Source organism: Fukomys damarensis, unplaced genomic scaffold (assembly GCF_012274545.1).
Source record: "Fukomys damarensis isolate Sample0158 unplaced genomic scaffold, DMR_v1.0_HiC HiC_scaffold_17, whole genome shotgun sequence".
Classification (NCBI taxonomy): Eukaryota; Metazoa; Chordata; class Mammalia; order Rodentia; family Bathyergidae; genus Fukomys; species Fukomys damarensis.
The window spans coordinates 81,161,962-81,173,789 of NW_022900929.1; the positions used below are offsets into that span (position 1 = coordinate 81,161,962).

General features: G+C 44.0%; 1 protein-coding gene across 1 annotated transcript in view; it reads left to right on the forward strand.

Moving 5' to 3' along the window:
• Unc13c (unc-13 homolog C) overlaps positions 1-11,828 on the forward strand; it is a 377,980-nt gene that overhangs the window by 179,161 nt on the left and 186,991 nt on the right. Inside the window, exons 11-12 of the mRNA XM_019205246.2 lie at positions 7,955-8,124; positions 10,725-10,840. Of these exons, the coding sequence (XP_019060791.1) occupies positions 7,955-8,124; positions 10,725-10,840 (286 nt within the window). The remainder of the gene's footprint in view (positions 1-7,954; positions 8,125-10,724; positions 10,841-11,828) is intronic.

Below are 11,828 nucleotides of genomic sequence, written 5' to 3' on the forward strand. Positions count from 1 at the left end.
CTCTCTCTCTCCCTCTCTCTCCCTCAATCCAGAAAGGAAAACTGTGTTATTTTCATTTGGGAAGGAATGAATATCTTCTTCTGTGGGAACAGTACCAGTCCTCTCTTTAACAACAAAAATATGTAAAATTAGAAATGTGAACCACTCTTTAGAAAGAGAATAATATTGATAATAACACAGGGCTGGGGGTGCAGCTCAGTGGTGTGGCTCCCACCCAGCAAGTGTGAGGCCCTGGGTTCAATCCCTGGTGCCCAAAAGGAAAACCACAAAGCAAACCACGAAGTTCTCCTGATACTTATTTTTTTTTTTTAACCAGGAGCTTGCACAGTGAAATAAGCAGCTGAATTCACTGACTGGTCGATTGAACCAGGAAACTTGGCTAGCTAAGGAATCAGAACAGAAGGGGCCAAATAGATAAGACTTAAGACTGTGTGTTGTCTCTTTAGTATACAGGAGAGATGTTTTTCTATTGTGTGTAAAGCTATTTCTTTTGCTGTAGAACTCTACTTACTACAAAAGCTTCATGTAAAACCTTGAAATGCAAAACTTTGATAAAAGTGATAAAAGTTAAGTTCTGTGGAATACATTTTAAATAGTTAAAAAATTCCACAGAATAAATCAAATAGAAGAAATAACATTTGTGAACTAAGTTTATTTAAATCATTTCAGATATAAGCAAACAAAATAAATGTGCAGGGTTTCATTTTACCATTTGGTTTAGATAGGGTTGTACTCAGCTTCACATTACCGCACAAGTGTGGCTTGATCACAAGAGGTTTATTGATTTCCTTGAACAGCATTCTGGTACAGGCGTCTCGGAAATGGTGCAGTAACTCGATTACTCCTCCCAAGTGTGTTTCATCCACCTCTCGAGGCTTCCTTCCCGAATTTGGTCCGCCCTGTGTTCAAGGGCAGGAAGAGAGTGAGGTGGCTGCACCGTAGGCGTACCTGTTGTCTGCCATGGATGGAACCCCGGCACACACCCATCCCTAGTTGCAAAGGATAAGAAATTGTGTAAACTGGAAAAGAGAGGGGTTGTGGCTTGAAAGGTTGCTGTGTAAGCAGACAAATAGCATCTGCCTGCATCTACCCCTTGGACCACTCAGAATTTATATATAACTTCCTGCTCTGCGCTTGCAGTAAAGGAAATGAATCCATGTTCTTCTGTCCAGGGCAGGTCATCTCAAAGTCAGGCCCAGCTGAGAGTATATAGTTTATGTCCAGGCTCTTGGCATGATCTGTGCAAAAGCCCCAGGCCGTGTTCTCTGTTGGTCCTGTGGCCTATGAATTAAGGACAGCTCGCCTTTCTCCAATACTCCCAGTGTGGTGTACTCGCAGAGAAAGAAAACAGCACTTAACATGTTTCATATACAGCTAGATAGGGAGGCACAGGCCCGTAATCCCTGTCCTCTAGGAGGCGGAGGCAGGAGGCTCAAAAGCTACAGCATAGCAATTTAGTAACTTTTCAAGACTCTGTCTCAAAGGAAAACAAAGATAGGCAATATAGCTCAATGAGAAGGCCATGTTCAGTCTCCAGTACTGCAAAAAGAACTTCCATTGAATAAGAGGGAGGGAAAACGGAAACTAGATGACAGTTTTTGCTACTTTAGGGCAAGGATGAACTGGACTTTCTGACCGTAGTAGCAGAAGGATTAACTTGGTTAACCAGTCTGGCAGACCGGTACTTCTTTACTTTAGGGCAAGGATGAACTGGACTTTCTGACCGTAGTAGCAGAAGGATTAACTTGGTTAACCAGTCTGGCAGACCCAGGTACTTCTTTCTGGGTACATTTCTTTTATTAATTTTCCACCAAATCCATGAATTTCTCTCTGATGGGACATTCTGTGTCTATTTTGTCAGTGCCTGCACTCGAGGTGGGTGCAAAGTGGAAGTCAAGGAAAAGTCTTCTGGGGCATTGCATTCCTGCACCATGCTTGAAAACAGGCCAGGCCATAGTCCCAGCCCCACAGCCTTCCTAGTGGGGCTTCCCAGTGCTGTGGGTGCAGGGACTCGGTGTGAGGGACCTTGACAACATGCATCCCAGGAATGTGGCCAGGCTTCCTGGACAAGGTTACAGGCGAGTGCCCATGGAAGCCTGATGGTCTCATTCTTCGCTGTCAGCGTCTGGGTCCGATCACGGTGTAGCCTCAGGTGCTGCACAGTAATGAGCCCAGCTCAGGATGCAGCACCTCCATCTGGCCTCTGTCCCCACCATCCCTCTGTCATACCCACTGAGGACGGTGATGGGAGCTCCCTGGGAGATGGTTTTGTCTCTTTGAAGTTGTACCTAGAAGTCGGCTTCTGTGTTTGGAAATGGAGAAGCTGCTTCTCCAAGCCCTGCAGGCTCCAAAGCTTAACATCTGGTCAGTTCAGGGCAGACAGAGTACAGTGAGCCTCACCAGGTAAGGCAGTCTCTGGACATCTCACTCACAGACTCCCCAGCCCTGTTCCAAGGGCATCTCTCCTTCAGGACCTCTGAAAAAGGCAATTTAACAAGCACCTGCCAGCACTCATATTCTCTTCCTGTTGTTCCCACTGAAGAAAATACCACCAAGAGCAGTGGTTGGCAGCGGTCAGCATGGTTGGCAGGGTCGGCAGTGGCAGGTAGCAGTCAGCTGCTGTGGTCGGCATTGCGACGTTCCTCCATACGGGTCGCCGGGCTGTTCTTCTCATGCACAACCAAAATGCAATGGGTTTCCATTCTGATTAACATCTTCCCTGTTTGCCATATCATCTCCTCCTCTCCTCCACAGACATAATTCCACATCTGAGGTTTGTTACTTACAGCTCCCTTCACGCTTTACAAGGGGTGGCAGAAGTCAGTGTTCCTAATAACAAATAGCAGAGTCCACTCTGGTTAACTGCTGCAGAAAATGATTCTCTGATAGACAAGCAGTTGCTCAAGAGTGGTAAGAAAGGTCAAAGTCCACATTTCTGAAGCCACTGCATCTGAACAGTGTCCAGTTAGATGGTGTGGTTTTGTGGAGAACACTGTCATGAACATATTTTCTGCTCTGGAGTAAAGACTAGAAATTTTGTATGAAAGTGTGAAAGCCTCCACTGCCAAAGGTGCAAAACAAGCAGCTTCCAGAACACAGCCCTGCATCCCACACTCAGTTGTGAGTTTGGGGTGGTTGTCACCCCCAAATCCAGGTATCGGGCTGTCATTCTGGCTCTGGAGTAGACGGGGAGCCCAGGAAGCCATGGACAACATGGAAGTGGACAGCTCAGAGCTGGGTCCACTGCTGTGGCTAGGCCTGTGACGTATTTTGATTCTAAAATTAGAGCAACAGCCCCCTGCTTTCTGTACTCTGTGGAAATTGAAAGACAGTTTTTGACAATGAAACTTGCATCACAATGGCAAACTTTGTTTGATATTTCTCACAAGCAGCTCTGCAGAAAAGAAAGAATATAGGAGCTGTTATCATTTAGAGAAGAAAGAAGTGGGACCAATATGGAAAGTGTCAGTGATGGCAGACTTTCAGCATATCTAACATTCATCCAAAATTAAAAACTCATTTGCATATGAAAAAGTGCAGTCAGCAAGAAATGCAGAGACTCAAACTTTTCAGCCTGATTACAAATATATTTAAAGGGGCTTCTTGTTGATTGTTTCTGTTTATTCTGCACCAGTTCACATCATAAGACATGTCAACATTATATTGACAACATTATGTGAACAGAGAGATGCTGTGGGTCAGAGGAATGATCTAATTGCACTCTGCCTCAGCTGCACCTGGTGTATTTCCCCTGTCTTTTTATTACTACACATTTGCAGTACATAGTGATTGCATTTATCTCAGGGAGTTGGTGCTGGATTAGTAACTGGCTGAGTGGATGCAGGGATGGAGAAGGGCATCTTACTGTGGACATCATAATAAAAACAAAGACTTCAAGCCACATTAATAAAGAGCCTTGATAATGTGAGCTTGACATCATAGGAAGGAACACTTCCACCTAGAACCAAAAATAGAGCTATTGCTAATAGAAATTTGGGGAGTATTGTCCATACCTCCTCTTGCTTTTGACATATATTTATCTATACACACATACCTGAAATGTATGTGTGCACATGTATATGAATCATGTAGAAATGTGTATTATAATATATGCATATATGTGTATCTACTGTTACTATTTTATATGGATTACTACTTGTGTACACACACACACACACACATATATAAAACTGGAATTTAAAACTTCTGACTTTTGTAACAACAACCCCCTCAAAAAATTCCTCTTCAAAATAATTCAGGATTTTTGTTGCTGTTGTAGTTGTTAATGAATAGATTCTAGGAGTGTTTACCATCTTTACTTTCTAGTTCTTTTTTTGTGTGTGTGCTGAGGATCGAACTCAGGACCTTGAGCTTACAAGGCAGGTGTGGTGCCACTGATCTAAATCCCTGGGCCTATTATCTAGCTCTTGCTGTGTATTGTATCTATTAATTACATATTTTAAAAAAATGTATTTGAGCTCTGTCTCTGAGGACTTACATATTCGAATACTAATGGTTTATCTATCAAGAGATAACAAAAGTAGATATTGTTCTGTTTTTGTAATATTTGACTGTGAAGATTATGATAATGATAAGTTGTGTTTGTTTTTTGTTTTGGTTTTGGTTTTGGTTTTTGCTGCTCTAAAATTTCTTTTGAACTTTTTTCTAAGATTCAAGGAAATAGAGTGGTAGCCAGGTTTCTCTTTCTACCTACACTTTTGTTTTGTTTTTTATATAAACACATTGTATGCTTAGTCATTTTTCCCTTGGTGTTGAGTATTGAACCCAGTGCTTTTGCAATAAGCTTCATCCCTGGCCCATTTTTAATGTTTTATTTTGTGACAGAGTCTCTGTAACTCACTAAGATGTCCAGGCTAGTCTTAAACTCTCAATCTTCTTGCTTTGGCCTCCCAGAATATTGAGTTTATAAGTGTGTGCCACAATGCCCAGCTAGAATCTCAGCCATAATTAACATAAACTTTGAACAAGTTGCCAAAGATGTTGGCAGCTGAATCCCCATGGCTCAGTAGTCTCTGGTATTGCCATGCTCTCAGCAGAGAGAGTGATGTGCTATGGTGATTGCCCTCCTGAGTCAGCAATGGGCCATGCCAGCTGCTGCCCATCTTCTCCCTGCCCCTCTATTCCCACCAAATTTTACTAAGAAATAGCTCTTAAAATTAGGGGTTTTTATGAATATATTTCTAGGAATGATAAAATAATAAGGATTTTAATTTGGTAAAACTTTATTTTGGGGGAATACTTATTGAGTGAACCATGTTAGGGTCACGGATTTCAATCCCCTTTACGAAAAAAAGAACTGGGATAATAGTAAAATAATGACCATACAAATCAAGCGCAGTGTGTCGGGCCCTGTGCTAGCATTCATCCCCTGTAAATATTGTGTAAGATAGGATTCATCTTATAAACAGAGAGACTGACTCTCATGGAAGTGAGGTCAGGTAGAAATGGCTAATCATTCTCCACCGTAGCAGACTTGGTGAACCTTTATTTACAGAAAACAATTCTTAATCATTTTATGCTAAATCATAAGAGCATATAATTTAATCTCTCCACCTGTATGTGTGTGTGTGTGTGTGTGTATAAAATTTGAAAATAAACATAATGTTCTATGCTAAATCATAAGAGCATATAATTTAATCTCTCCACCTGTATGTGTGTGTGTGTGTGTGTGTGTGTATAAAATTTGAAAATAAACATAATGTTGCAAGAGTAATATAAAAGAGAAGTAAAATTATCTTAATATCAATTTTAATATGTATGATCAAAATGTACCGTGAACGTTGTAAAAAATTACAGTAAAAATTACAGAACATTGCCATTAATCACCCTCAAAGCACTGTCCCTCACTTGAACCACATTTATCACAGTGTCATCTTTACTACTTTCTGAAGCAGTTCTGCAAGTCCTCTTTCCTGGGTGTCTTTACAAGATGTGATTAAAAATACAGTGGCTGCTGCTGCCGAGTGCCATCCAGCGAAAAGTCAGGCTCAGAAAGACACGGCGCTGTGTCCCCAGATCTGGCACCTTGAGACTCTGGCTCTTCCTCACAGTCAAAATGACTGTAACAAGGAAATGTTTTGGATCAATTCAGGACATCAAGGCCGCCATGACAGCGCGGCTAAAGACAGTCGGGAGAAAGCAGTCAGAAAGTGGCCAGGATGACGGGATAAGTGTGCTCAGAGCCAGGGGAGGATCTCGAGGGGGAATTAACAACAGTGTGTCTTTTACTGAAATACATGTGCTCCTTTTTATGGTCACTGTATTTTTTGTATTGCGTGTGGGGCTCCCATACAACTGCCCTTGAGCCTGTGGTCCAGTGGACACACTTCCTCCTGTTGGTAGAGCTGGAAGCCATGAGACTCTTTCAAACACAGACTGATGCAACTTCTCTGATTCAAATATTTGAGTGGTTTTGACATTGGTCATTAATTTCTCAAAATAAAGAATTTCTCTTTGGTGAAGATCTGAATTATAACTACCAAAAAATGAAAAATATTCCTTGATTAGTATTGAAACATTTGGTTTCCAAGAAATGTCAGTGCCTAGTAAGCCATGTAAAAGACTGACAGTTCTATGTGGAGTTAGGTCCTGAGCTGAGGTAATTACCTCTGGGTGTTAGATCTTCATCAATGCCTGCAGGACCGTCTGATTCCTGCACACTGCCCTGCACAGGTGTGGGGTCTAGATCCCCAACCTGGCCCCTGGAATTCCAGTCCTGCCCTCACTGTTAGTGACAACAGAAATGTCCTAGAGATGGCTGGATGCTCACGCTGGAAACCCCTGCACTGAGTTAAAAGAGCAGAGCTGTGAGATGCACGGTGGCACACCTCCCTCCGAGCCTCGTCCTTAGCCTGCCACACCGCTGGCCCCCACACACTCAGTGCTCACATTGGTTTCATTCCATGAACTCATTCTCTAGTCTCGTGAAATCCATGGATGTCTTTTCAGCATTCAGTGTTTTTAATGATTAAAATTCAGGCTTGAATGAAAATGAATTACACTGAAATATCATTTTTGTAGAGCAATGATGGATATACATAATATTTCAAGCTTCCTAACACTTTTAATGTTACCTGTAAATGTCTCTGGTTTTGTCTGCTCCCGGTATTCAACGTTGAAAAAAGTTAAGATGAGATTTGTTTATTTCATTTGTTTTTTTTATCAAGCAAGTTCAGGGTTGACTAAAACTCACCCATTAAACTCAAGTTCTAGCAAGGGGCTGGTGGTGACCAACTGTGGTAAAAGCCATGGGAAGAGTGAACAGAGCAAGGAAGCAGCTGATTCTTAGAGATGATTAGTTACCAAGCAGAGAAGCGTAGAGAAGAGTATGTGCAAAAACCGTGGGGTCAGGAGAGACAGCAGTATGTATTACAATAATAAGTTGTTTGCTGAAACCAAAGCAGGTCGAGACCCAGGTCTCGTCTTAAAATCAGAAAGATTTTACTCTGCATCTTCTTGGTTTAATAGTATCTGCATGCATACGCAGGTTTTTCTATTACGGAGTACTTGCACTTAACTGTACTGCCATTTTATGCTCCCAAAGTCCTCTTTTTCTGTCTGCTGTAACACTCTGCTTTCTCTCCTGCTGGAGAATTTGCTGAGCACGGATGCATCATCGGAGATCATTGCCTCATTCAGGGAAGGTGGGACACGTGGAAATATCCCAGCAAAGTCCGTGGTCTCCTTTGACTACATCTGATTTAGTTAAAAGAAGCAGAACAGAAAGGGATGGGGCTTTTCCTTGTTGGCATTATTTAAGCAGTCCTTACTTTTCCTGTAGCTGCTCAAGACACCTCCAAGCTCCCTCGACGGGAAGGAGCTGGTGCTCCCCCAGGAAGCAGGTGGGCTGGCATCCGGGTCGGTGGACCCACAGCAGGTGCTGGCTCCAGGCCCTCAGCTGCCGGGTGGCTAACCTATCCGCATGTGCTTTCAGCGAGTGCCACAACTCCACAGACCGGATCAAGGTCCGAGTGTGGGACGAAGACGATGACCTCAAGTCACGAGTGAAGCAGCACTTCAAGAAGGAGTCAGACGACTTCCTGGGACAGACGATCGTAGAAGTGAGGACGCTGAGCGGAGAGATGGACGTCTGGTACAACCTAGGTGATTATCCATGCTTGTCTGACAGCGAGTCGGGCCAAATCCAAGAGCAGCTGTGGCCCTGCATAATAGGGGCCACGAGAACCTGTGCCACTGTAGATCTGTTGGACTTTTCCGTGGGTTACTTCCACCAAGTGTGAGTTTTTATTTAAATTTGCCACTATTGAAAAACATTTGGAAGTTTTAGATAGAAAGAGAAAAGCCTTTCAAAGAATCAGCTGAGCATCTTTTCAGACAAAAGCATTTTATCATTGTCAATTTTTAGTTCATGGCAAATGGCTCCAAAATCAAGATTCAAGCTGTCCCTTAACACTATTTGACTTATTTGTTCTGCTCCATTAATGGAATTTTGGAGCAAACTGTGTATTTTAGAGGCTTTCCCACGATGGTATAGAAGCAGGCTTAAGCCGATGTGGCCAAGAGTGCAGGTGGCCTTAGCGGCGACTGGTGAAGGAGATGCCGAGGATCTGTTTGGCATGATTTTCAAATGAAATGTTGTTATGGAGACAGTGCTTCAATGAAGAGAAGCTCCAACTTGACTGTTTGGGATTACATAATAACCTCCTGCCCTTACTGCTGGCTTATTAAGAGTAAATGGGTTTCCTCGGTTTCTCTAGACACGATCCAAGCACTTCTTTATCATATCCTCTGAAATCCTTTAATTAAGGTCTTGAAAGCTGGCTGGTCAGAAATCAAAGGAGAGTTGACACGGGCATAGAGTTACCAAGAGCTGCCAGTTAGGGTACCAGAATACTCTCACAAGTTAAACAAGCCTTTGGTATTTAAAACCTACAGCCTTCTGGTATGTAAGAGTCAGCTCCATAAAACAAGAAGGTCACATAGAAGTGATGCAACTCTACATCATAAATAGTATAAGGAAAGAGCGATTCAAGCAAGACTAAGAATTCATTCCCAAAAATATGTTAAGAAAACTTCTTTCAGGAAAATTGTTACTTTTACATGACTGAGGTGGAATTTTTAACCTGTTATAATGAGCAGCCACCCACCTCTTGTTAAATTATTAAATTGCTTTATATCTGAAAACAGAAATGTTAGTTAACTTGGGCCATTGACCCTGCAGTATTCACAAATTACGCTTTAAAGAGGTTTACCTGCATGTGGACTTTCCCCCTGTAATACGTTAGCAGTCCTTAGGCGGAGGCAGTGAAGTTGCGGGTCAGAACGGAAACATGAAGTACGTGAGCACTTTTAGTTTGCCGTGGAACTGGAATGTGCTTCAGGAGGCAGCTCCCCTCCTGATTTCATGTTGAAACTGCCCTGTATCAGAGGAAGAAAGATGCAGCGCAGCATCATGATTCTTTGCCAAGACCCCACAGGTAGAACTTCCGTGCCCTTGTTTAGCCTCAGGGAGAGCAGGAGGGGAGTGTGCAATGCGGGCAAGCGAGATGGAAGCGCTTTCTAGCTTCTCCGCTTCCCGCCCGCTCTCAGGTCACCAGCCCTTGTGAGTACCGTGCTGTCCCTTCCTCCCACCTCCTGCCTCCTTCCCCAGCCCCTAGGATCCGTCCTATCCACCACGTAGGGCTCAATCCGAATCCCTGGGTCGTAAGGCAGAGTCGGCTCCTGTGGGTCTGTTGGGACGATGATAATTAAAACTCAGAGAGACCAGAGAGAAAGCCCTGAGGAGAGGACAGGCAGACCCGGCCTGCTGCTCTCTCAGCCCCACAGCGAGCTGCAGTCTTTGCTGAGCATCAGCTTTGTCTCGCCTAGGAGAACGGACCTCTGTGAGCCAGCCCTGCTGGGGGCAGACCCCTCACACAGCACGGTGACACAGCAGGGATGGGCAGTCACCCTCCGTCCACCCAGGGACATGGCCTTCCTGATTTCACTCTGCCCCTTGTGGCTAAAAGTACAGCTGTGTTGACAAAGGACCGGTCACAGAGGTCCCCAGCACTAAGCCTGTCCTCTACGCTGTGTTGCTGCTCCCTGTGAATGGGCCAGCTTGGATCTGGCACATTGGTACCTCCCGTCGGTGAAGGGTCCACCTCCGCTCACACCGACGAGTTTTGTGGCAGGGTCTTCCCTTCAGTGCATCTGGACACACTATGCACGCGTTATTTGGCTGAAGTGTGACACATCAATTCCATTCCAGGAAGCAATTAATCCACCGTGTCTAAATCAGCACGGGTTTCAGAGTGCAGTTCCTACAAATCACAGTGACTGATTTCTCCTTGTTAACCAGGACGTTTGCCTCCTCTTACAAGCCCGGGAAGAAAAAAGTGAGGAGTGAGAGCTTGTAAATGAAATACTTTTCTGGTTAATTTTATACTCTACTTATCTTGCCTTTAATTGCCAAATTATTTATGTGATTTGATTGGGTAAGCTGATCGAGTACAGCAAAATTTCCATCATAATGGCAGGCTCTTCTGATAAACTTTCTGTTTGAAATTCCTACAAGGCATTGTCAGTTACAAGAAAAAACAAGCAAAGATTGTAGGTTTTGTGTCAGGGAGTCACTGTGGGTCATCAAATCTGGCCTAGGAAAAGCGGGTTTTAGCACATGCAGCTTTTGTAGGGTTTGGGAACTTAATTGAGAGCTGTGGTCTTGCTGAAATGACTGGCCAATAACTCTTCTGCCTTTTCAGAGAAACGAACAGATAAGTCAGCTGTTTCCGGGGCCATCCGCTTGAAAATCAATGTGGAAATAAAAGGAGAGGAGAAGGTGGCTCCATACCACATACAATATACATGTTTGCATGAGGTAGATACATTGAATTTTATTAAAAATGAAACCTGGATAGAAATGATATGGATCTTGGATCATGAAACACAGCATTGGGTTGGGAAAGCCCCACCCCAGACTGTGACGCTGTCCCTGGTGGTTGCATGTGGTGCCCAAGGTAGCACAGACCCAGTGTCTCAATGCGGAAGAGCCCTTCCTGGGAGAGTTTGGACCTGTCCACAGAGGCCCAACTCACTGTTTCCCTGCAGGGCCTCCATGCAGCCACCCAGACCCGTGACCACAGGCTTCTGTGGGTGCTCTGCAGCTGGAGGTCACTTAGAGGCATCCCTGAAGGCTTTCTCTCATGCAGATGACACCTCCCCTGGACAGGAAAGGCCGGGTGAGGCTGAGCGAGGACCTTTTCCCTGTGTCCAGGGAAAGGTGGAGAAGGACCTCTACCGGGGGAGGAGAAGGCATCAGGGAGAGAGCTGTGCTTGTTTGCATGTGTTTCTCAAATACATCTGCATTTATAAAACAGACCTGTACATATTTGACACAGATGAATATTCTCACCCCACTGTACTACAGAGGAAATGAGGCCATGTCTGCCGTGTCACAGAGCAGGAGGGGCAGGAACTCAGCTGATTTGCAGGACCAGAGTTGGGTCAGGACAGTGTTCCTTCAGGAAAAATGGTTCAGTTTTCAGCCACCAAGAAGAAATAAGTCCCTTAGACTGGTCTGCTGCCCCAGCTGTGTTTGCACAAAGACTGGGCATCCAAAGAACCACATAATGCTCTACTTTTCAGTCTTTTCTGTTGGTTCAAGAACCAGAAAGAGCGGAAATCCAAGGAAAGTTTCTTTGGCTGATCCAGGTTGTACCCACACAGCAGTTCTCAAACTTGTTAGAAGCAAGAAAGGTCGTAGGGTGCTGATATTATTCACTATAAAAATCTCAAACATTTATTTTCAACCTCATTTCATTGCCCTAACTCTTACTATTCTGCAGCTAAAGCCCATTAGTATCATT